We start from the raw sequence: 25,926 nt of genomic DNA, 5'->3' as shown, positions 1-25,926 counted from the left end.
ATTTCCTGGTAATATGCACATCTACACACTGTGTACTAAATATCTGCAGAGATTGACCAAATTCTGTGCAGCGGTTTAAGAGGAGTTGTGCTGACAAACTGTTCATCTTTATATTGAAGATATGGCCAAAAATCTAAGTTGAAAAGTGCCGAAATTCCAAGAAAATATAAAGGAATCGGAATTTCCTGGTAATATGCACATCTATACATTGTGTGCTAAATATCTGCAAAGTTTGACCAAATTCTATGCAGCGGTTTAATAGGAGTTGCGCTGACAAACTGTTCACCTCTATATTCAAGATATGGCCAAAAACCTAAGTTGAAAAGTGCCGAAATTCCCAGAAAAATATGGAATCGGAATTTCCTGGTAATATGCACATCTACACACTGTGTACTAAATATCTGCAAAGTTTGACCAAATTCTGTGCAGCGGTTTAAGAGGAGTTGCGCTGACAAACTGTTCATCTCTATATTCAAGATATGGCCAAAAATCTAAGTTGAAAAGTGCTGAAATTCCCAGAAAAATAATGGAATCGGAATTTCCTGGTAATATGCACATCTACACATTGTGTCCTAAATATCTGCAAAGTTTGACCAAATTCTGTGCATTGGTTTATGAGGAGTTGCGCTGACAAACTGTTCATCTCCATATTCAAGATATGGCCAAAAATCTAAGTTGAAAAGTGCCGAAATTCCGAGAAAAAATAAAGGAATCGGAATTTCCTGGTAATATGCACATCTACACATTGTGTCCTAAATATCTGCAAAGTTTGACGAAATTCTGTGCAGCGGTTTATGAGGAGTTGCGCTGACAAAAAAACAGGACTGACGGACTGACTGACTGACGGACGGGTCAAAAACATTATACCTCACGCAACTTGTTGCGTGGGGTATAATAAATTTACTATATGTACATGTACACATATAACACAAATAGAATGGTATACTTGGGAAAGATCATATATTTAATTGTATAGATTATTTTCATTGCGAGGACAATCAGTTCGGAAACTCACTTGTATAAAGGATCTTTCGAAGCGTCAGAATAAAATATGGTGAAATACTTTACGCTTGGAGTGTCATTTTCAGTAAATAAATAATATTCAAAAAAAAGAGAGTGTGTACATGTACACGGCATTTAAATGACTTTATTCAAAGATTCCTTTTCATATTCATATGATCAATAATTTCCAACACTTCATATTTCTAATTTGTACAATTTTTTTTTTATCAGAAATTCAAATTTACTTTCAATTATCTGCTGTAAAATTTGTAACCATATGATTTACATTGCTTTAATTCAATGAAAATACACTATGAAAACTGTAAGTCCTCAAGTCACATGCTTTTTTCGAATTAATTTTTTTTCATACATCATAACAGCAATAAATTGTTTCAATGCATGTTTCAGCACATGTCCTTTTGTACAACTCTGATCATGTTGACCTGTCATGTCAATACCCACAATTATTGTACACTCTGTTTGATTCACACTTGTATAACATTGTTCATTCATACACCCTCTTGGATCCACCTCTGAAGTTGTAATTCAAACACATCACTGGCTCTCCTATGACTCTTTAGATCCTCCTCTAGTTTTTCAAACTGTTCTGAGATCCGGGGCTGATTTAGAGTCTTGTCCAGACTGTATCGTCCATATCTCCAAACACTAACCTCAGAGTCATTTACCGAGTCCCCCAAAGACACACTGACCTCAGGGTCATACATTGAGTCCCTCAAAGAATTCTTAGACATGACACTCACTTCCTCTACGGACTCGTACATACTCCAAAGAGGCAGGTTTGTAACATCTGTGGAAGTAGTTTGATCTATGTCTGTTCCATTCACTAAACTCTCAAGGTATTTGTCAAACTTTTTGGACTTGAGTTTCTCTTCTTCAATAGTTGTGGACAGAAGATCAGATGTTTGCTTGGCCTCACAAACAGTCTGAGGTAGTGGGTCCACAGTGTTAGACTTCTCCTTCTGTGTGACACTGGATGGTCCAGTCTTAAGGTTCCTGAGAATCCTTCTGCGTGTTAACTCCTTAGCGGCTGCTCTGTAAAATGTCTTCTCAAGGGAAACATTTCCTGAAGAATAAACACATAAATATGTAACATTTCTACAATTTATTTTTCATTTTTTTCATGGAAAAGAGTACACATAATCTGTTAAAAGATGTTTTTTTTTACATAATCTCCAAATATCATATTTTAAGTTTTGTTTGTTAGTTTGTTTAAATAAGAAAATAAATTTTCAATTGTAGGAGTACCTATACACTGCTGGTTACAACACAAGCACAATGTAGTGAGCTTTACTTATTGTATCAACATCACACTTTATAAACCAACCTTCTCTGTCTCTTTCATTTTCTAGATACCGCCACTCAACAGGAGGGTTAAAGTCAAAGAGGGCATCCTTGCTGTACACCAATAATACCTCCTCAAGTCCACTCTGTAGAACATTTTAAAAGAACTCAATCACAGCATTTCAACAACAGAACTTTGTAAAAATACAAGATACCTAATTCTTAGCTTCATGACAAAATATTTCTTGAAATTCAAAATCGTATATTAACATCTTAAAAATTTGAGTTTGGTAACTAAAAAATGTAATGAATCAAAATAGACAAATAAAACCTCTGAATTTAGATCGGTAAAGTCTGCTACAGTGATCATGAATTCAACACAGGTCATAATGACATCAGTCCAGGGCATGTTGATGTAGGTTGGGCTACACTGACTGACCCCTGTACAAAGGTCACATGTATCCTCAAAGTCTAGACGTGTCTGTCGCAGCAGTACTCTAATTCTGGGGAAACAAAATAAGTAATTTAGAGGTGAATTATGCCATGGTTTCACCAGGCATTCAATTACTATATTATTTTCATCCTCATTTTGCAGGTATATAAAAATCTTTAAAATGTACCTGAATTGAAGGAGACTTATGAAATAATATTATACTGATGCCATACATAGCAATAAGAGGATGGCATTGAAAAAAATGAAAAAAGGACCTACAAGACTTTTCTTTAAAAGCCCATTGAAATCTTCAAATTTATCTATCATATGAAAAATGTGGAACGTACCCAACATTTCTGGGATATCACCTATAAATTAATAGACTTACTTAGATGTGAGATCTACACACTGAGATGGTGGAAATCCATCAGTAATTCTCTGAACAAAAGCCCATACATCACGACAGACTGTTGACCAATCATCATCCTCTTCTACACTGTAGGTAAAACTTGGCAGCTGAAGGTCATCCAGAAGGTCAGAGACCAATGTCATTTGTTTGTCTGTATTCCAATACAGGGGAGGTAAGTCTGATAGAAAAAAAGAAATGCTATAACTCTCCTAGACTATTTGGCCCATAGTTTCAGCAAGATCTTATTTATATTAATCTCTGTTACCTTATTCTATTAGTCTTGGAGTATCAAGATATTTTCTGATTGTTCAGTCAAGTTTATAATACCCACAACATACTCTATTTCTATACAATACAGCCTCTGCTCACAAAACCTTTTTGTCTATGTACATATTCTAGTTTATAATACCCACAACATACTCTATTTCTATTTCTCAAATACTTAGTATTAAATACACAGATTCTGCACTGTGCGATACGGGTGATGTCACAATACCCATATCAAGGACTTGTCCGAAAATCCATACCACGTATCAGATCGGCGGGCAAAAATCCATATCAAACCGGAAGTAATGTTTGTTTAAAGTTTAAAAGTTAATTAACTTGATCTTATTTAAATATACATGTAAAATAATTCTATACTATCATCTGTGGACTTAATTTGTTTTCAAAGACCTTAAATTTGCTTTATTAGATTTTAAAGAAAAAGGTCATAGACATGCACGAAACATTCTTCAATGATTTTATGTGAACTCGCATATTAAGTATTTTAAATATATGATAAATAGAATACTACATACTGAAATCCATATCATATGTCATATCAGCCCTCGGGCCCCATATCAGCTCTCGGTCCTTGGGCTGATATGACATATGATATGGATTTTAGTACGTAATATTCTCTATATAATACAGCCTCTGCTCACCTTTTTTGTCTGTGAACATGTTCTAGGTTACATTTACTTCTCTGTTACAAGGTCTAACATTGATTAGAAAGGAAAAATGAACAAAATAATTTCCATTTTCCCAATACTCTATATGCAGGAAGGAATCATCAAGTACAATGCACTCTCAATTCACAGAAAAGAGAATATAATGTAACATGTATTTATCCTGTACAAATGACAGTTTATTCAAATAGGCACCTTAATGACAGAAAGCTAAAGTCACTCAGACTTTCAACATTCTGGACACCATAACTTACCATGCATCTTAGAATGAGTGAATTCACTGACTGGCCAGGAATAACTCAACAGTTCTGGTGATGTCAGCACTTGTTGTAAATGAACAATCACAGCATTGTACAGGGTAATTATTGTGTTTGGGTCCTGTAAATGTATTTCAAGAGTTCAAGTTAATTATCAATCAACATCATTCCAAAAGAAAAACTAGAAATATGTCCATAGGACATGAATGCCCCGCCGAGGGTATATTAGTAATGAAGCATTTTAACACAAATTGAGAAAAGTGAGGTCAAGGTCAAAGGAAAGATCAAGGTGGAAAAATATTGATAAGGTTGAATAGCGTTCATCAGTATGTATCAGCATATGAAGTTTGACACTAATTTAAGAAAAGTGAGGTCAAAGGAAAGGTCAAGGTCAAAAATTGTTGATGCAGTTGAAAAGGTTACATCAATATGTATTAGTATATGAAGTTTGATAAAAATATTATGAATGGTTTCTTTAAAACTGAGCTAAACACTAATTTAAGAAAAGTGAGGTCAAGGTCAAAGTAAAGGTCAAGGTCCAAAAATATTGATGCAGTTGAATACCTTACATCAGTATGTATCAGCATATGAAGTTTGACACTAATTTAAGAAAAGTGAGGTCAAGGTCAAAGGAAAGGTCAAGGTAAAAAAATATTGATGCTGTTGGATAGCTCTCATCAGTATGTATCAGCATATGAAGTTTGTTAAAAATATCTTGAATGGTTTCATTAAAACTGAGCTAAACACTAATTAAAGAAAAGTGAGGTCAAGGTCAAAAGAAAGGTCAAGGTCAAAAAATGCTGATGCAGTTGAATAGCTTACATCAGTATGTATCAAAATATGAAGTTTGATTACACTATCTTGAATGGTATCTTTAAAACTGAGCTAAACACTGATTTAAGAAAAGTGAGGTCAAGGTCAAAAGAAAGGTCAAGGTCAAAAAATGTTGATGCAGTTGAATAAATTACATCAGTATATATCAACATGTGAAGTTTGATTACACTATCTTGAATGGTATCTTTAAAACTGAGCTAAACACTAATTTAAGAAAAGTGAGGTCAAGGTCAAAGGAAAGGTCAAGGTCAAAAAATGTTGATGCAGTTGCATAGCTCTCTTCAATATCTATCAGCATATGAAGTTTGATAAAAATACCTTGGATAGTTTCTTTGAAACTGAGCTTTGAACAGAGCTAAACGCAAAGTGTGACGGAAGGACAGACGGAAGGACAGAAGGATGGAGGGATGGAAGGACGGAAGACGAACATGACAAACACTATATGCCCCGGCCATATTCATGGCGGGGCATAAAAACACGAATTATATTCTTTTTTTAAACAACAAACACCTCCTTTCCTCAGCAAGTTTTCATTTATCACCTTATCAGACTTGCATGAAGGTAAGACGTACCAACTGTCATATGTCAGAACTTCTGTAAACATACTTATTTTAGCGGTATTCATATTTTGGCACCTTACATGTTGCTTCACTGTTATAGTGCGCTAATCAGTGGAAAAGGAAGATTGCACTAAATTTTAAGTGTAATAATCATGTTAACAACAGATTATCATTATCAATAGATTATAAATATAACATTTTCAACAAGTCTAGGTAATACTACGATATGTCCGTATGATAGCTGTGTTTCACCTGAAAGAAAACACTATCAAAATCCTGTTGTGGTGTAAAATATGCACCCCTTTCTCACAAAAACATTTTCTAGGAAAAAAGTGCGTATTATATTCAGCCAAATACGGTAATTATGTACGTTTAGAGTACCTTAAAGTACACTTAAAAATAATTAGTTTAACATGTATACCTAATGATGTTACTTCTTGAATAACATGAAAAGTTATTGAGTTTTTACTTTTTATCATTATATCTAGATTTAATAAAAATAAATTCCAATGTAAAAGGTGAACAAAATCAACACTGATCAATCCCATAGATCCAGTAAAGAATATGAATCTTAAACAGGTCAAAAACATGGCCCCTAATGTCTTACAAATAAATTATGACCTTGTGTCATGATCATGCCCCATTTTCAGGTCACGGGCAACAGAAATAGCTGTGAAATTGTTTACCAAAAACACACAGCCAACCATATGCATAAAGGCATCCATGACAAAGAACAATACACAGTAAAACACACTTCATAACAAAGTGCCAGGGACGGCCAATTCTGCTTCGTTATAAGCATAATTCGTTATATCCATTGTTTATATCTTAAACTCACAGGGAATGAAAATCACTTCCTGTAAGCATCGAATCATTATAAGCATGCTCACTATAAGTGTGTTTTACTGTATGTGTAATCATAATATATTTCTGCATTGGGGAGGGGCATACATTCAATATATAAGCTATATTTCATTTCCAGTAGAAAGTCTCACCTGGTGTAGATATCCACCGAGTTTCCTCTGTTTTAGGTTATATAACACTGGTCTGTAGAACTGATCCTGTATAAAGTCCTCCACCACAGCCCTACACTGCTGGACCATCAGATCAGGGGGCTCTGGGGAGTGTTCCGTCAGCCTTCTAACACTCTCTGATAACTATAGGTATCACAAAAGTTTAGGTCATAATGTATATCAAGACCACCACTTTTGTCTTAAAGTATACTTGTGATGAGGAAAAATTACTCCTTCAACCATTGCTTGCACTGACCAATAAAGGTAACCCAATAAACCACAGCCCTATTAGGTCAATGCAGAAATATAGCCTTATGCATTCTTAAGTCTAAAAGAATTGCGACTTATTGTACATCGCACTGATTACGCCATGACGTCAAATTGCAATTGCAGAGATGTGCACAAATTTGTTGAAAATCGCTTGTTTTGGAGGTTGTATGTAAAACTATGTTGCAGGATTAAAAAAATACATGATAACTGAGAAATATGGGCTCGTGTCAAAAATGCAAAGAGGGCTCGACAAGCTTTGATCTCTGTTATTTATAATACATTTTTAAAAAATGGAAATATTCACATTTGAACACTTACTTTTTCTGTGACCTCTGGTTCCTCAACATCCACACCTTTAGGAAAATCTTCATCATATTTCACAACACAGAGAGAAATGTCACTTATCTTCCCATCTTCAACCAACTCATCAATATTCAGACATCTCCTCTACATCTCCTCTGAAGTCCTCCTCTACATTTTCATTGGCTGGAACAGGACACAATACAACCAATGGGAGAGCAGGAGTGTTTGGCTTGTTCATCAAGAGATCTTCTAATCTTTTTTCTCTTCTTCGAATAGAAGCTAAAAGAATATTGAGATGTGAAAAAGAAATTATTATATCATTACAAAATATACTTAGAATCAAATTTGTGAATAAGAAGTCTGTTTCTTTTATAAAATGAATAGAGACAACAAACAGTACTCAAGCTCAAAAGTCCATTAAACAATACAAATTTTGAAGCAGAGCAAACACGGACCTCTAAAACATCAGAGGTGGGATCAGGTGCCATGGAGGAGTAAGTATCCACTGCTGACTGGTCACAGTCACACCCGCCATGTGCTCATCAGTCAGCATTTGACATAATGATAAATTGTATTTGCTGACAAGGTCATTGTATTGACCATAGAACTTACGAAATGACGACTTTAAATGAGACTGGTGATATTCTTGTTTCATCAACTTGTCAATAACTTACATCGTTTTAGAAATTATTCATACGTAGAGCATGCTCTTGCGTATCGAATCAACAGTGAGATATAAGTAAAATAATGTGAAAATAAACCATTTTGACCTTGACCTTTTGAATGAACAACCTCAAACATTTAAGAGCATTCATTTTTCAATGTCACCTATGCAGTAAAAAAGTTCTTTTCAGTTTAAAAGAATATAAAGTACTGCTTCACTTAAATAAGTATACTAGTAAGCCATATCTTGACCTCTATTCAACAGATGTCTTCCCTAAACCTTCATCTATGTAGTAAACAAAATTTAAGAAGTTTTCACAGCAGTTTTTTTTAAGTAAAATAAAACATCTACCTCTGAACTATTGACTTACCCACTCTGGATCTTCAATGAGAGGTGGAGGCATAACAAAAAGAAGACATGAGGTTCCCAGAAGGGAGCCAGGTACATCATGAATGGATATATTACCCTCCAGGAGTCTCACACAAACACCCAGACTGCCCGATATTTATTCATATATACATGTAATTTAATTCTGGTTGTAACGCTGTATTTGATTGGATAAAAAATTTACTTTATATCGTATAAAATTGGTTGCCTACGTCACAATGACTTGCGTCAAAAACGTATCGATCCGCCTGACGTTACATTCAAATTTTGTACAAATTAAAGTCATTTTTTAAGGACAATCATCTTTTTTTCTTAAACCAAATAGATGAAAATTAAATTATAAGGAATGAATTTAATAGCTACCCAATTTATACGGTATAACCTTTGTTGAAACAGTTTACGCTATTTTACAAACTGCTTCGCGGTTTATTAAGCGTAAACTGCCCCAACCCAGTTTTTACCGTACAAAATGGGTAGCTATTAAATTAATTCCTTAATAAGTAACTGGTACAGTATATAAACTCAGCAGTTCATTCTGTCATTGAAACAAATAACACTGATATAAATAACAAATAACACTGATATTAATAACAAATAACACTGATATAAATAATGACAATAATACTGATATAAATAATGACAATAATACTGATATAAATAACAAATAACACTTATATATGTAACAAATAAAACTGATATAAATAATAAATAAAACTGATATAAATAACATATAACACTGATATAAATAACATATAACACTGATATAGATAACAAATAACACTGATATAAACAACAAATAAGACCAATATAAAAATAATTCTCATCTAAAACTCTTAAGTCTCTTTCAGTGACATATTTGATTTCCTTATCAGACTATTCTCATCCAAACATCAAATAATATCTTTCAAATATCTGTTGATTATACAAGTAGTTCGATTTACATGTATTGAAGAGTGTTGGTGAGATTTGGATGTCCCTCTTGAGAATTTTGCCTTCAGCCATTTTTTGAGATGACTGAGACTTTGACTTTGGTGGTCTGTCTGTATGTAGTCTGGGTCTGGTAAAGAAATCACTAGTTTCCCTTGACTGCTCAGTAAAACATGGGAAATATTTGACTTGGGGGGGGGGAGGGGAATTTATATAGTTATATAGAAAATAATTTTCAAAGGTATATCAAATGATTTTTTTTATCTTTAGCCAAAAAGTTGAGAGTATTTTACTCCCCTAATAGTCCGACAAATTATATGTTACTCGAATTACTCGAACTTGTTATACCATGAATGTGCATGTGACCAATAGCTATTACAATGCACAAAGAGATCAGCACTTTATTTTTAATGCTTTGTGATAAAACTTTTTTAAATATGGACATTTTTAATAGTTTCAATCTCATTTTGTTAAGCTCTAATGATGACCTACTTTTACAAGACACTCTGTTTTTCTTCAGCAGACAACTTCCACCAAGAGAACAAATGTCCAAATGTTTCCAAGCTTTTTGTTGACACAGATTTCTGTAGATTTCAAGTGCTGTCAGCACTTTGTCCTCTACCTCAGATCTCTTCACAAACATCACTGGGGACTCCACAGATAATTTTGTTGTCTGGTTCACATAGAATCCTCCCTCCTGGACACCGTCCACTCTTCTGTGTGGAATTAAAGTCTCTATCTGCTGTGCTGGATCCATCATGGATATTGATGAAGGGAAGTCCAGCAAGGAGCGTTTAAACTTGATTCGAGCAGTATCCTGAGCTTTCCACATTCTTAGATAGTGACCTGCTCTTTTGACCTTGACACAGTGTTCAAGGTCAGCTAACTGTTGAAGCCTTTCCAAGACGTCTTTCTGATACACTTCTGAGGATACAGATTGAGTTATGTCCTGAACAGTGGAGTTCAGAACGACATCTGCTATCTCTGCAGAACACCTCTGGATTCTTTGTCTCTTTAATTCTGCATGTACTTCCCTACAATTATGACAATATCATTATAAAAGAAATGAAATTTTTGTTGAAGTTCATAATGATATAACTAGCAAAATGGCAAAATAGTCGATTTATCTCAGAAATACAGTGTTCTTTAAAGTAAGGATATAAGCAAGCATTTGGAAATTTCTTGTTGACATTTTTACTGCATGTTTACATGTCAATGAAGAATTTAAATTTCTCAAAAAGATAAAAACAAATTTTCCTGTCAATGTATCATACCTAATTTCTACAGTAGACAAATTCAATGTCTCCTGGTCAGGTACACGGCTGACCGAGTTATCATGGCCTCTTTCTCAGCTTTCTGTTGTTTCTGTCTCAATAACTCGGCTTCTGTCTCAGCTTGTTTGGCTAATGTCCTTAAAGGGGAAAATATTTCAGTTTAGAGGAAATACTATAATTAGTATAATCATAATAGGCAAAACATCAAGATACTAGGAAGATAGGAAACATCAAGTAAGGGCTTCGGCATCAAAAGATAAATGAGCTTGCGATCAAAACAATGAAGGATTTGATCATTGAAAAGGAAAAAGTTATTGCTAGTTGAAGACAAGATTTATTTCTCAGTGACCATATTGTGTCATGTGACCTGTTTTAATTTTAAACATGAATCAGCCAAAATTTTCAAACAAACATCCCCTGAAATAGTCTAAAAGAGATATCCTTTGTCTTGTCTAATTTTCATTTGTTATATGAAATATATTTTATTTATTAATTGCAACTTTTTTAATTCTGATTTTCACCTATTTCTTGTATTTTTGAAATTATTGGTTTCCTCTTAATAAGTTAATTTTTCTGATGTATTGTTTTAAAATCTACTTTTTGGGGGTTAGATTGATTAATATGAGACAAGAGAGATAACTCTTAATAACACCAGACCAAGAGGTGTAACCTATATATATGTTTATCTGAGGAATACCTGGTGATAACAAAGTCCGCCATTTTTTGTATTTCTTTTTGCAGAGAAATAGACTGAATTATCTCTAACAAGGTACTGTTTTCTTTGTCATCAATGAGATATAAATAACCATGCATTTATTTTACATCTGCATATGATTGACTTACTTCTGCTTTGAGGTATCTTAAATCAAGGATTGAGAAGTAGTTTTTTTCATAATAATTCAAATGATGTCACTCTTTAAACAAGAATCATAAGAGTATACATTCAGTAAAAATAGTATAATATGAAATATGATATTTTGTAGTTTTAGATCTAAAGCTATCATGGATCCCCGCCTCAGTGTCCAGGATGTCATCAGATGTGACCTATGTGAGACAGCTATAGTACAGATGTACTGTGATTTCTGTCATGTCAATCTTTGTAAACCCTGTATTGGGGAACACATATCTGATGATTATGAAAAACATAAAATTGTCCCATTTCAACAAAGAAAATCCACGTTGATCTATCCAAAGTGTGCAACACATCAAGCCAAAACTTGTGACATATATTGCAAGGAATGTGACATACCTCTTTGTTCTATATGTGCAATATCTGACAGTCATAAAAAACACAAATGGTCGACCCTTTTTGAAACTTACAATTTAAAGCGAGAAACCATTGAAAAAGATTTGGAGGAATTAGAAAACAGAATTTCTCCAACATATAAAGAAATTGTCACTGACACAGAAACCCAGATTGCAAACTTAGACAGAGAATATGGGGAACTTACAACAGCACTGAAACAACATGGAGAAGAATGGCACAGAGAGATTGACATCATTGTCAACAAACTGACAGCAGAAATTACAGAGATGAAAAACAAACACCTGGACATTCTGAAGAAACATCTGGATGAAATCAAAAAGATACAGTCAGTAATTGAACACACATTGCTCCACCTGAAAAATGTTGTAGAATCAAATGAAATATCTACAGCCATGGAATTCAGCTCTAAAGACAAAGATTTCAGCAAACTTCCTCCTAGAGTTCTGGTATCCCTGCCAACATTTACACCAAAGGTGATAGATAGAGAACAGCTTTACATGTTGATTGGGTCTCTGACACCATTATCTACCACAACAGAAGAAAATGGCTACACACTGAAGAAACCAAAGACAGCAACCAGAGAACTGCTGGAAGAATCAGAGCTTATCACTACTATAAACACTGGGTATAAATACCTCTGTTGTGTTATCTGTCTCAGTGAAGAAGAAATCTGGACAAGTGCACACCCAGACAGTGAAATCAAATGCTTTTGCATTCAAGGCTCACATATCAAGAAAATCAAAACAGCAACTGGAGAAAGGCCAAATGATATAGCAGTGACAAAGGATGGGGATCTAGTGTATGCTGACTGGAAAACAAGATCTGTGAATAAAGTGAAGAATGGACAGACAGAGGAGGTGATCAGACTACAGGGCTGGGTACCATGCAATCTCTGTGTCACCTCCTCTGGTGATCTCCTGGTTACCATGCACAGTGATGATGAAACACAATCCAAACTTGTCCGTTTCTCGGGCTCCGCAGAGAAACAAACAATCAAGTTTGATGATGAGGGTAAACCTCTGTATTCAGGAAATAACACAATCAAGTACATCAATGAGAACAGAAACTTGGATATCTGTGTGGCTGACTGTGGAGCTGGTGCTCTAGTAGTGGTTAACCAGACAGGCAAACTCCGATTTAGATACACTGGTCATCTTTCTGCTACAAAGAACAAACCATTTGAACCTCGTGGCATCACAACAGACAGTCAGGGTCAGATCCTGACAGCAGACAGTAATAACCACTGTATCCACATCCTAGACCAGAATGGACAGTTCCTCCGTTTCATAGATAACTGTGACCTGAAGAATCCATGGGGAGTATGTGTGGACAAAAATGACAACTTGTTTGTGGCTGAATTCAAAGGAAATGTAAAAAAGATCAAATATTTACTGTAATGTTACTTATACCTCTTGAAAATTATGATAGCCATGGTAAATTCTTTTTTTAATGTTTGTTTATCTGTCTGTCCATAAATTATCCTTGACCATAAAAACGATGTAAGATGAAATCTTTATATTCCACTCATGGTGCCAATTTAGAATAAAAAGTTGAGATGAACCTTGTAACTGCAAGGCGCATTGTGGTTCACCAACTCTCATATTTGTCTCCGCTTTAAGTAATTTTGAGAGAACTCAAAAGAAAATCAACTTACGATACAAATTCAGTGACGTCGCCCGCGTGGCGCAGTGGTTAGAGCGTCTGCTCTAGAGTCGCGAAGTAAGGAGTTGATCCTTACGTCGCGGGTTCGAATTCCACTGTGGGAAGTGGAGACCTGTCCTTCGGATGAGACCGTATAAACCGAGGTCCCGTGTCTCAGTAGGTGCTGGCACGAAAAAGATCCCTCACTGCTCAATGGCCGTAAGTGCCGAGTATAGGACAAAATTTGCAGCTCTCCACCGGCAAGTGGTGGCGTCTCCATATGAGTGAAAAAATTCTCAAGAGGGACGTTAAACAACATACAAACAAAAACAAATTCAGTGACAACCTCTCTAGTGATAGAATCGTACAAAGATTGTGAGATTTTCATTAGTTTATCTAATTCACGCTTTGCTTCCTGTTCAATCTCCAGACATATGTTGGCAATGACCTCCTAGAATAGAAACTTAGCGGTCTCTTTCACTTCTTGAAAAATTATCAAAATGAAACTGAATTCTAAATGTAATAAACTTCAAGCGCATTGCAAAACTGTGGTTGCCTCATGAGACTTCTTCAGTAGAAAGTACTAAATATCTGATAAGTAAACATGCAATACAATACCATATGACATTTACCTCATTTGTGTAAGTGACCTTGATTTTCGGTACAACAGTAGGTTGTGGAGCAGCCATCTTATCTGTAGACACAGATATTTGATCAGGAACATTGTAGCTTCTGATTGCATCCTTTCTTGGAGAATCCACAAAATCTGAAATTAAATATTTTGATCTTGGTGATACTGTGAAATCACATATTTTCATGGGGTCAAATTTTCAAGGTTTGAAGAAAAGATATTGTCTCAGGGGTATTTGATTTCATCGTTGGGGAAGTGCTGAGTAGATATTTATATGAAATGGACATGAATCTGTGGGTCTCTTCATACCTCAAGAACAATGAAAATTAAACCCAGATGAAAATTTGTGATTTCACAGTACTATAATTGTACATAACATTTTCATACATTTAACTTTAACCATTCAGCTCTTTTGAAAATTAAAATGTTAGTTAATCATTTGTTGTCTTTGTTTCTGTTGATCAAACACACACCTGAATCTTTGACAATTATCTGCCCAATTATCTGCCCAATAAATTTTCCATTATGTCAAAACTATTCTCTGGTTCTTGTAATGAGAAAGCTGGTAATGATCCTCCATAGATTGCCTAGATACAACAGAAATGGAATGTACTAGGGCTTGTACAAGTATTCAGGAAAGAAAAAATACTACTGTGGTTTCATCATTATTCGTGGAACACCAATTTTCGTGGATTTCGTTTTTGAGTCGATCCACGAAATCAAATGTTCATCGAAGTTTGGTGCCTCCATTTTGATTTATGATAAACCTTTAAAAAGCCTATTACGACTTTCGTTAATATATATGAATACCCCCCTTTCCCCAGCAGGTTGGCCTTATAAATGTATTTTATCATTTTAAGGAATATTTTTTTTTAAAAATACTGTTTGATAATTATCTGGCAATTTTTAGCAAAATATATTTAAATATTCTGCACGGGGATAAACAGACAAAATGTACGTAGAACCGCGGTTCATATACTAATCAGAGGTAAACACAAAGGATGATAAATAATCAGGTTTAATGTGTAAATTTGTTATTCTCAAACAATCTAATGGTCCAACACCAATTATCACCTACACAATGTGAACACAAATTACCGTAAAATAAAAATTTCGGTAGAAATAATTAATTACTCTCTGTTCATAATTGGCTTAAAAATACAAATTATAAACACAATTTTATTCTAATTTGAACATGAGAAAGCGGGTACATGTATGTATGTTCGGAAGTCCTGCCGTTTCGAAGCCCTTCAAGGTTTGTTTGTCGTCCACTTTGCATGTTTAAGCGTTGCGTCGTATCCGGCGAGCGTGGATGTGTTTGTTCAGAGATCTGCAAACAAGAGGGTCTGGATGTCACTGTTGAGTCCAAAAACAACACGCTGTGCATGTGAAAAAAGTCCCTAACACCATTTTGTAAATTTAAGTACTTAATTATTTTTGTTACTTTTTAATACTCTGGTGCCAACTTAATTATCGTCCGTATGTGCGCCTAAAAGAAAAAATCCAAATTGTCTTAATATTTTAAGATACTTGCACACCTTTTAACGGAAACGTTGATTAAATTAAAGTCTATTCTAATTAATTGTTTTTAATAATCTGTTTCAATATCCGATATTTAATTTGCCAGTTGAGATCATAGTCTTACAATGGAGACGGTGTTTGGAATTCCTCACCCTTTATTGTTATACTATGTACACTGCGTTGTAAACGCTTGAAGGTTCCGAATTTAAAAATACAGATGAGTAAAATATAAAGAATAAATTAAAGAGTTGTCACCTGTAAGTAATTGTTTTAAAATATTAACATACTCTTAACATTGTAAATGGCGTGAAGATTCCCGCTGAAGCATATAGAGAGTGAAAAAAAATTAAAAGGTAATTTTTTTGGTATGATCATTTTCCACGAATTTACGTATCCTCGAAACAGTGATTTTTACTAAATCCACGAAAATTGATGCCCACGAATATTAATGAAACCACAGTATTCTTGATAATATTTTAACAGCATGGCCATGTTATTCATACTGTAATGAAACATCCTCATATTGAGTTGATTTAGTTTTAGTTTTGCTGTTGACACAGGGGTCAAAAGGGGGGTGGGGAGAGGGATGAAGAAATCTAAAAAAAACAAAACAAAAAAAAAACACCATAGTAATGTGGCTCAAGCAAGTGTTGTGGTCAATGAGGCAAGAGAAAAAATGTGATATAATTAAAGCTGTATCCTTGACAGGCCATCAGCTCATGAAGTTGGTGCTTATACCCAGTTTTTCTGTGGTGCTAAGTCAACAAGAGTCATTGACTTCCCCTACATGGGACACCAATCAATCAAAGTTTAACTCTAAGCATAAGCTGGTACCCATTTAAGCTAGCTAGGTGGACTGACTGGGACAATGCAGATAAAATTTCTTAACCAAGGACACAACATACAATATCAAGTACCAACTAGTGGGTATTGTTTTTTTAACAAAAAAAAAAACACATGTCTCCCCTTCTTTACCAACATTAACGAGTGCAAATATATGATCAGGGTCTAAAATAATAATGCAGTGCATCTCAACTCAAATTCTGTGTACAAAATTTCAAGTCTTCATGTCAAACGATCTCAAGTAATGGTCTGGTCATGTTTTTCTTAATTTGACCCTGAAGAAAGTGGTCAAGGTCAAATATTTTGATGCAGTGCATTTAGTCTCAATGTTGTCTTTCCTAGTTCCAAGTTTGAAATCCTAATGTCAAAAAGTTCTCAAGTTATGACCTAGACTATATTTTCCTGTAAAGATTGACCTTGACTTTATTAATAGGTCAAGGTGAAAAAATGTTGCCATTCACCCTTCCTCTATACCACCTCTCCATGTTCCAAGTTTGAAGTCTTAATGTCAGGGTTCTCAAGTTATGGTCTAGTCATGTTTTTTTCTATTTGACCTTGAAGAAAGGGGTCAAGGTCAAAATTTTGAAGCGTTGCATCTTGTAACAATGTCTTCTTTCTATGTTACAAGTTTGAAGTCCTAATATCAAAGGGTACTCAAGCTAAGGCCTGGACTCTATTTTGATGTAAAAGATTGACCTTGACATTATAATAATTGGATCAAGGTAAAAAATGTTGGTGGCATGCATCCTTCCTTCATACCACTTCTGCATGTTCCATGTCTGAAGTCTTTATGACAAAGGATTCTTAAGTAATGGTCTAATCAAATTTTTTCCCTATTTTGACCTTGAGGAAGAAAAGAGGTCAAGGTCAAAAATTTTGGTGTGTTGCATCTTGTATCAATGTCTTCTTTCTATGTTACAAGTTTGAAGTCCTAATATCAAAGGGTACTCAAGCTATGGCTTGGACTCTATTTTGATGTAAAAGATTGACCTTGACCTTATAATAATTGAATCAAGGTCAAAAATTTTGGTGGCATGCATCCCTCCTTTATACCACCTCTGCATGTTCCAAGTTTGAAGCCTTATTGTCAAAAGGTTTTCAAGTTATGGTCAGATTGTGTTTTTTCCCTATTTGACCTTGAAGGCAGAAAGGGGTCAAGGTCAAAATTCTAATGCAGTGCATTTTGTCTAAGGGTCTTCTTTCTATGTTACAAGTTTGAAGTCCTAATATCAAAGGGATCTCAAGTTATGGGCTAAACTCTATTTTGATGTAAAAGATTGACCTTGACCTTATAAATAGGTCAAGGTCAAAAATGTTGGTGGCGTCCACTCCTTCTCAATGTCATCTATCTATGTTCCATGTTTGAAGTCTTAATGTCAAAGGGTATTAAAGTTACGGTCTGGACAAAATTTGGATGATGAAGAAGAAGAAGAAGAAGAAGAAGAAAATCGATAAAAACAATATGTCTCCCCTGGAAAGGGAGATATAACTACAGGATTTGAGACTGTAACCCATCGTTTACTGGCCAGATGTGTAGCAGCCCATGTGCTCTAATTACAGCAAGACAAATATATGTATATGAAATGCATTGTTTCAAAGTCATAAATTAACACAGAACAGATTTTAGGAATTGAAAGTGAAACATCTCACCCCATAGATGTACTGCGTTTCCTTTCTATGATGGATGATCGCCGTGGGCAACAGTTTTCCTCTGGTTCAATAAATGCTGCCTTGCCCAGTGTCACACAGTTGTACAATGTGGTCAGTCCATTACATTACATTGTGTCAATAGTGTGCATACAAAAGGGCTAGCCTACATGAGAAATCAGTTTAAAAGCATTAAATTTTACCTATACTCCCTTGTGATGTGTTTTCACCAGGATATGTAATGCTTTTTTCCTAAATTGAGTAAAATATGTGCAAAAAATATTTATTGTTTCTTTTGCAAAGATAAGATTTAATGGAAAATGTCTAAATTATCGTGATTAACCAAACATCTTCATTTAATTCAGCTGAGCATACATTATGTTATGAATACTGGTACATGTATAACATTGTATATTATGTGATATAAATAGACAGAATTTATTGTCAGACAACTTCGGGCCCATGAGAGCTATTAAAACAGTTGCAGGGGATGTTTTGCTGCAAAATTAGTGAAAGAATATGTTAGGAACACATGGATAGTAACATTTTGAGAATGACAGATTAAAAATGCAGACATATACACTTGTTACTCTTAACCATGAACACTTTTTTGATGTATAATAAATAAACAGTTTGAATCGTATCTCTTCGGTCATCCATCCAATTATTTGAACCAGTGTCGTTACAGATCTGCAGTGAAACTAAAAAAGTAAACTTACCTGTATAGATACAGAACAGAGAGAAGACCCCTCCCTAACGAGATAGAAGAACCTCACTTAGTTATTACTGTTGAGGGTTGCATAAACTTTGAGGGCATACATGTAGTTAATAAACGTTGAATTCCGAACTTCTGGTCTTAACTGCTGGGTTTCTCTGAAAGTGTGAAATATACATGTAAAATGCATGTCAATATAATGTACAAAATCGAAGAGATACACATGTACAAGTATATTAAAACTTTTTTATAGGTACATGTAGATAAACTTTGGAATAAAGCACATGTTACTATAATTTAAAATTCACACATTTAGAATCAGAATCAAAAGAGTGGGAGAATTTTTAGCTCACCTGAGCTGGAAGCTCAATTGAGCTTTTCTGATCACCCTTTGTCCGTCGTCCGTCCTCTGTCCGTCTGTAAACTTTTCACATTTTCATTTTCTTCTCAAGAACCACTGGGCCAATTTTAACCAAAATTGGTACAAAGCATCCTTGGGATCTTCTCAAGAACCACTGGACCAGAAAAACTGAAGCTTATCTGGAAGCATTATGGGGTAGTGTAGATTCTAAATTGTTCAAATCATAACCCCCGGGGGAAGGGAGGGGGGGCACAATAGAAAATCCAAGTTTTAAATTGAAATATGTAGAAAATATCTTTAAAAATCTTTTTCTCAAGAATCACTGGGCCAGAAAAGCTGAAAATTATGTGGAAGCATCCTGGAGTAGTGTAGATTCTAAATTGTTCAAATCATAATCACCGGGGGTAGGGCGGGGCCACAATAGGGAATCCAATTTTTTTTACATTGAGATATAAAGGAAAAATCTTTAAAAATCTTCTCCTTAAGAACCACTGGGCTAGAAAAGCTGAAACTTACAATGTATGTGGAAACATCCTGGGGTATTGTAGATTCTAAATTGTTCAAATCATGTCCCCTGGGGGTAGGATGAGGCCACATTAGGGAATCAAAGTTTTACATAGAAAAATATAGGCAAAATCTTTAAAAATCTTCTTCTCAAGAACCATTTGGCCAGAAAAGCTGAAACTTAAGTGGAAGCATCCTGGTGTTGTGTAGATTCTAAATTATTCAATTAATGACTCCTGGGGTAGGACGGGGCCACAACAGGTATTATAAGGGGAAAATCAGGTGAATAACAGTAGGGCCAAAGTTACTCAGGTGAGCACTGTGACCCATGGGCCTCTTGTTTCTTAAGAGATAAATAACAGCTAAGTATTAAGCATCAATAGTAGTTACATAACACATTCACAGTAATCATGGTAATTTTGCCCTGTGAGATATCCAGTGATACTGACCTGAGAATATCGCCCTCATTGAGGTTCATCAGCACCATATAACACCTCATCTCTGCCTCGTTAGCACAGAACACTTGTTTCTTCTCCAGATCTGAGTAATTTTCCTTTAGAGTCTGCAGACATTTTGTAATGTTCTCATTGTTAATCGTGTCATCAAAGGAATGTCCACACAGAAGATGTGGAAATGGACACACTTCTTCAAGAGTTCCACACTCTCCACGTTACAGAACTGCTGCTGAGTGATCTCCTACAATTTGTATTTACGTGAAATGATGTGAACTTTACTTCATACTATTCAAATGGAGAATGAAGTGTTTCTCTTTCACTTCAATTTTTCCTAGTACATCTTTGATCTCCATTGTGAAAAACCTCATGACCATTATAGACCAATAAGACTTAATGACCTCAATACACATGTATCTTCTACAGCCTTACCTTCAGCTATTAGACATTTTGGGTACCTTACGAATTCCAGAGGAAATCAAACCAATCCCCCCACTTGCCATCCTCACCTCGGTCAGCTATCTCACTCAGTAAGTAGGTCATTGTCAAGGTCAGGGTTGGAAGGGTCCTCAATTCATATGGCAACGGTTCCTCCTGTTTAACAAATATTTTGAATATTTTAAATTTGTAAATCGACGTAAAAATAGATAAGGTACAATACCCCCCCCCCCTCCAATGTTTTTAATTATAAACAAGCTAATTGTAGTGTGCAGTGCAGAGGTACTGCTATTTACATGTATGTATCTAAAATTATCTGATTCAGAAGAAATGCTAAAACAAACATGCTTATTGCCAAGGAATATCTTTACATGAATGAATATGAAAATAACATTCAGCTTAAGAAAAGCTTAGCCATACTTCATATATACATCTACATGTGACGTCTTTAAAGTTCTCTTTCCAGTATTTATGAATTAAAAGAAACTGACCTGATCAATTGAGAATCTACTGTACTCCTTCACAGCCAAAGTGTAATTCAACTGAGGATTGCCAGACTGTCAATAAAGAAAGATAATTTATACATACATTTTTCATGTATGATTCATTTTGGATTATATTTAACAGAAGCATAATGATAGGCATGGTTACATCAAAACAAAAATGATTCTAACTAAGTAAATTTACAGGGCAATAAGTAAATAAACATAAATTGTTTATGCTAATATTAATGTGTAAATAAAGCTTATTCAATTCTTTATTGTTGGTTTGTGCATTTTCCCACTTAAAATTATAAACATCACAAAAAGATTTAACCTCGTAACTCTCACATCTCAAAAAACAAATTCATTACAGCCATTTATCATTGTGATAAGAATACACACATCTCTATCCTAAAGGACAATCAGGGATGGATGTCAAGTTGGTCGTGTCACTATTATATGTAAACTTGGAGGTATTGAGAGTAAGATATAAACAATTTTACATGCATGTAGCAGAACTTGGAGAATACTTTGAGAATTCAAGAGTAAATCTGTTTTATTCTAAACTGGGACAATGGTTTTACTACTGATTTAAGGAACTTTGAGAGATCAAAGTTTGAGCCATCAAATGTGTAAAACTAAGAGAAAGTTAACCCATGATAACACTCACCCCTTCTGAGCTCTGTAACACCTCGTAAGGATGAAGTCTGGGTTTCTCCTCGCTATCATATCTTTCCTTCACGGGATGTACAAGTGCCCACAAAGGCCGGGCAGTAGCCAAGTCTGACTGCTTCTTAGGTCTTGTAAAAAGATCTCTTTGATTATTTCCTTATTTTCTTTTAAGACGCATACTCAGACTGAAGTCACATTCACTTAGATGGTACACTGTATTGTCACTAAAGAAAAAATGGAATTTGAATCTGGCTTTACTTTGGTTAAAAAAATAAGAGAAAATTAAGCATGTATCCTCACCAACACAATTCACTTTGTCACGTAAATTAAGAATCGTTAGTATTGGTATGTTATTAACACTAGCATTGGTATATTAACACTAGTATTGGTATGTTATTAACATTTGTATTTGTATACTTTGGTAAAACAATAAGATACAAGAAGTCTGTGAGCCAATGCTCACTAATAATAGCCCTGCTCTGATGTGAATATACAAGTTCAGTTATGGACAGACAGTGATAATCAGGAAGTGGAAATTCATTTGGATCTTAACAAAAATGAATTCCAACATATGGCATCCTTAAACAAAGGGTGTGCTAAAATTTCAAGCACCTGTGATGAGTTGTTGCTGAGAAAACTGCGACCAAAATTTGTTATGTATGGTACGGACAGACGGATGGATTAGGAGGAATTTGACATCGGATTCATACAAAAATGAATCCCAACATATGGCATGCCTAAACAAAGAGTGTGCTAAAATTTCAAGAATCTGCAATGAGTAGTTGCTGAGAAAACAGTGACCAAAATTTGTTACAGACAGACACACAGACACACAAGGGTAAAACAGTATACCCCCCTCTCCTTTGGAGCCGAGGTATAAAATTTAAGCATGTATCCTCACCAACACAATTCACCTAGTCACGTAAATTAAGAATAGTTAGCTAGATATGTTGTTAACACTAGTATTGGTATATTAACAATAGCATTGGTATGTTATTAACACTTTTATTGGTATGTTATTAACACTAGTATTGGTATGTTGTTAACATTAGTATTGGTATGTTATTAACACCAGTATTGATATGTTGTTAACACTAGTATTGGTAGGTTATTAACACTAGTCTTGGTATGTTATTAACACTAGTATTGGTATGTTGTTAACACCAGTATTGATATGTTATTATCACTAGTATTGGCATGGTATTTACACTAAGATTGACTAAGATTGATATGTTATTAACACTAGTATTGGTATGTTAACACTAGTATTGGTATATTAACACTAGCATTGGTATGTTATTAACACTAGCTTTGGTTTTATTAACACTCGTATTGGTATGTTATTAACACTAGTATTGGTATGTTATTAACACTTGTATTGGTATGTTATTAACACTTGTATTGATATGTTGTTAACACTAGAAACGGTATGTTTTTAACACCAGTATTGGTATGTTAACACTAGAATTGGTATGTTATAAACACTAGCATTAGTATGTTATTAACAGTAGAATTGGTATGTTATTAACACTAGTATTGGTGTGTAATAATCACTAGCATTGGTTTGTTATTAATACTAGTATTGATATGTTATAATTACTAGCATTGGTATGTTAACAACAGTATTGGTATGTTATTAGCACTACTATTGGTATGTTATTAATACTAGTATTGGTATGTTATTAACACTAGTATTGGTATGTTATTAACACCAGTATTGGTATGTTGTAAATATTTGTACTGGTACATTGTTAACATTAGTAGTGGTATGTTGTCAACTCTATGTAAAATTGTAAGAAAATTCTGCAGAACTGAAAAAAATAAGAATGGAAAACAAATATTCACAGATATCTACAATTTCCTTCTTGCCATGACTCAGGTAAATGGTTAAAATAAATTAAGCTTTTGGATTGAGCTTTTACTAATTACAATAAAAATTGCCGGAAAAATGTTTTGTCACAATTCGAATTGTGATTATCTTCCTTGATAACTTTTAACCATTACTGACAGGGCATTAAATAATTATGAATAATCAATATAAAGCATTATACATTTCTGAATATAACAAATTATAGGAATTTGTGTGGGTAAATATGTGTGAAATGAATATTATTTTAATGATAATTATATTTACTATAATATGTACATGTACACATATATTTACATTTCCAAGGTTTTTGTCTGAGATAAAATTTCAAATAATAAAAATATTTCATTTCTACATAAATCTACTGGTTCATCGATAGGTGTGGTGAAAAAAAAATCACGTGCGGGGCGGGACAAACAGAGACAGAAGCGGGGCTTGTAGCACGTGAATTTGCAGAATCAAGAGCATGTAAATATAAGGAATAACTGTCAGATTTTTTGGTTTCATGACAATGATCAATCGATTGGCTTGCGTGATAATTTTATGCATAAACAACTTCGGCGTTTATGCAAATTCTCACGCAAGCCAATTGATTGATCACATCGTGAAACCAAAAAAATTAGACAGTTATTCCTTAAATAACAAAAATAGAATGGTATACTTTGGAAAGATAATATATGTAACTGTATAGATTATTTCCATTGTGAGGACAATCAGTTCTGAAACTCACTTGTATAAAGGATCTTTCGAAGTGTCAGAATAGAATATGGTGGAATACTTTATGCTTGGAGTGTCATTTTCAGTAAATAAATAATATCCAATAGACAGAGGATGTAAATGTACACAGCATGTTAAATGACTTTATTCAAAGATTCCTTTTCATATTCTTATGATCAATAATTTCCAACACTTCATATTTCTAATATGTACAATTTTTTTTTATCAGAAATTCACATTTACTTTCAATTATCTTCTGTAAAATTTGTAACCACATGACTTACAGTGCTTTAATTCAATGAAAATACCACATGAAAGCTGTAAGTTCTCAAGTCACATGTTTTTTTCAAATTAATTTTTTTTTTCATACATCATTTTGAGATCACTATAACAGCAATAAATTGTTTCAATGCATGTTTCAGCACCTGTTCTTTTGTACAACTCTGATCATGTTGACCTGTCATTTCAATACCCACAATTATTGCACACTCTTTTTTAATCACACTTGTATAATATATTTGTTCATTCATACACCCTCTTGGATCCACCTCTGAAGTTGTAATTCAAAAACATCACTGGCTCTCCTATGACTCTTTAGGTCCTCCTCTAGTTTTTCAAACTGTTCTGAGATCCGGGGCTGATTTAGAGTCTTGTCCAGATTGTATCGTCCATATCGCCAAACACTGACCTCAGAGTCATTTACCGAGTCCGCAAAAGACACACTGACCTCAGGATCATACATCGAGTCCCTCAAAGAATTCTTAGACATGACACTCACTTCCTCTACGGACTCATACATGCTCCAAAGAGGCATGTTTGTAACATCTAGGGAAGCAGTTTGATCCATATCTGTTCCATTCACTAAATTCTCAAGGTATTTGTCAAACTTTTGGGACTTGAGTTTCTCTTCTTCAATAGTTGTGGACAAAAGATCAGATGATTGCTTGGCCTCACAAACAGTCTGAGGTAGGGGGTCCACAGTGTTAGACTTCTCCTTCTGTGTGACACTGGAGGGTCCGGTCTTAAGGTTCCTGAGAATTCTTCTCCGTGCTAACTCCTTAGCGGCTGCTCTGTAAAATGTCTTCTCAAGGGAAACATTTCCTGAAAATAAACACATAAATATGTAACATTTCTAGAATTTATTTTTCATTTTTTTTCATGGAAAAGAGTACACATAATCTGTTAAAAAATATTTATTTACATAATCTCAAAATTATCATATTTCAAGTTTTGCTTGTTAGTTTTTAGTTTGTTTAAATAAGAAAATAAGTTTTCAATTGTAGGAGGTACATATACACTGTTGGTTATAACACAATGCAGTGAGTTTCAATTAATGTATCACCATCATACTTGAAAAACCAACCTTCTCTGTCTCTTTCATTTTCTAGATTTGTTTATAAACCATAAACTGCCCTAACCAACTTTATACCATATAAATTGGGTAGCTATTAATTTCATTCATTATAATCTAATTGTCATTCATTTAGTGCAAGAACCAGGGGTTTTTTTTAGGTCTTAAAATCAAGGGCCTGGGCCTTTCCATTTGGGAAAAAATAGCATCATTTAGTTAAAATTGGGAAAAA

General features: G+C 34.4%; 3 protein-coding genes across 3 annotated transcripts in view; 1 reads left to right on the top strand and 2 right to left on the bottom strand.

Moving 5' to 3' along the window:
* Nucleotides 1–1,133: 1,133 nt before the first annotated feature.
* Nucleotides 1,134–24,794, bottom strand: LOC133187666 (germinal-center associated nuclear protein-like). Its single transcript, XM_061323084.1, is given in 22 exon segments — nt 1,134–2,086; nt 2,348–2,450; nt 2,636–2,807; nt 3,126–3,324; nt 4,351–4,474; nt 6,743–6,904; nt 7,349–7,486; nt 7,488–7,612; nt 9,804–10,345; nt 10,586–10,617; nt 11,660–11,691; nt 12,037–12,154; nt 12,241–12,304; nt 12,735–12,871; nt 13,819–13,944; nt 14,126–14,259; nt 18,923–19,008; nt 20,165–20,360; nt 20,677–20,761; nt 21,097–21,162; nt 21,758–21,887; nt 24,769–24,794. Coding segments are annotated over 22 exon segments (3,372 nt in total). The 3' UTR covers nt 1,134–1,511.
* LOC133187580 (uncharacterized) lies at nt 11,581–13,480 on the top strand. Its single transcript, XM_061323002.1, has one exon. It carries the CDS (start codon nt 11,588–11,590, stop codon nt 13,247–13,249), a length of 1,662 nt encoding a protein of 553 aa, XP_061178986.1. The 5' UTR covers nt 11,581–11,587; the 3' UTR covers nt 13,250–13,480.
* The window catches only part of LOC133187665 (germinal-center associated nuclear protein-like), a 33,190-nt gene continuing 31,736 nt past the window's right edge, over nt 24,473–25,926 (bottom strand). Inside the window, exon 29 of the mRNA XM_061323083.1 lies at nt 24,473–25,444. Coding sequence (XP_061179067.1) covers nt 24,870–25,444 — 575 coding nt within the window. The 3' untranslated portion in view covers nt 24,473–24,869. The remainder of the gene's footprint in view (nt 25,445–25,926) is intronic.

The sequence above is a fragment of the Saccostrea echinata genome, unplaced genomic scaffold (assembly GCF_033153115.1).
Source record: "Saccostrea echinata isolate AGI-Se365-2 ecotype Australia unplaced genomic scaffold, CSIRO_AGI_Sech_v1 ptg000015l, whole genome shotgun sequence".
NCBI lineage: Eukaryota > Metazoa > Mollusca > Bivalvia > Ostreida > Ostreidae > Saccostrea > Saccostrea echinata.
The sequence above is the reverse complement of the archived record's forward strand: the minus strand, read 5'-3'. Positions and strand labels throughout refer to the sequence as shown.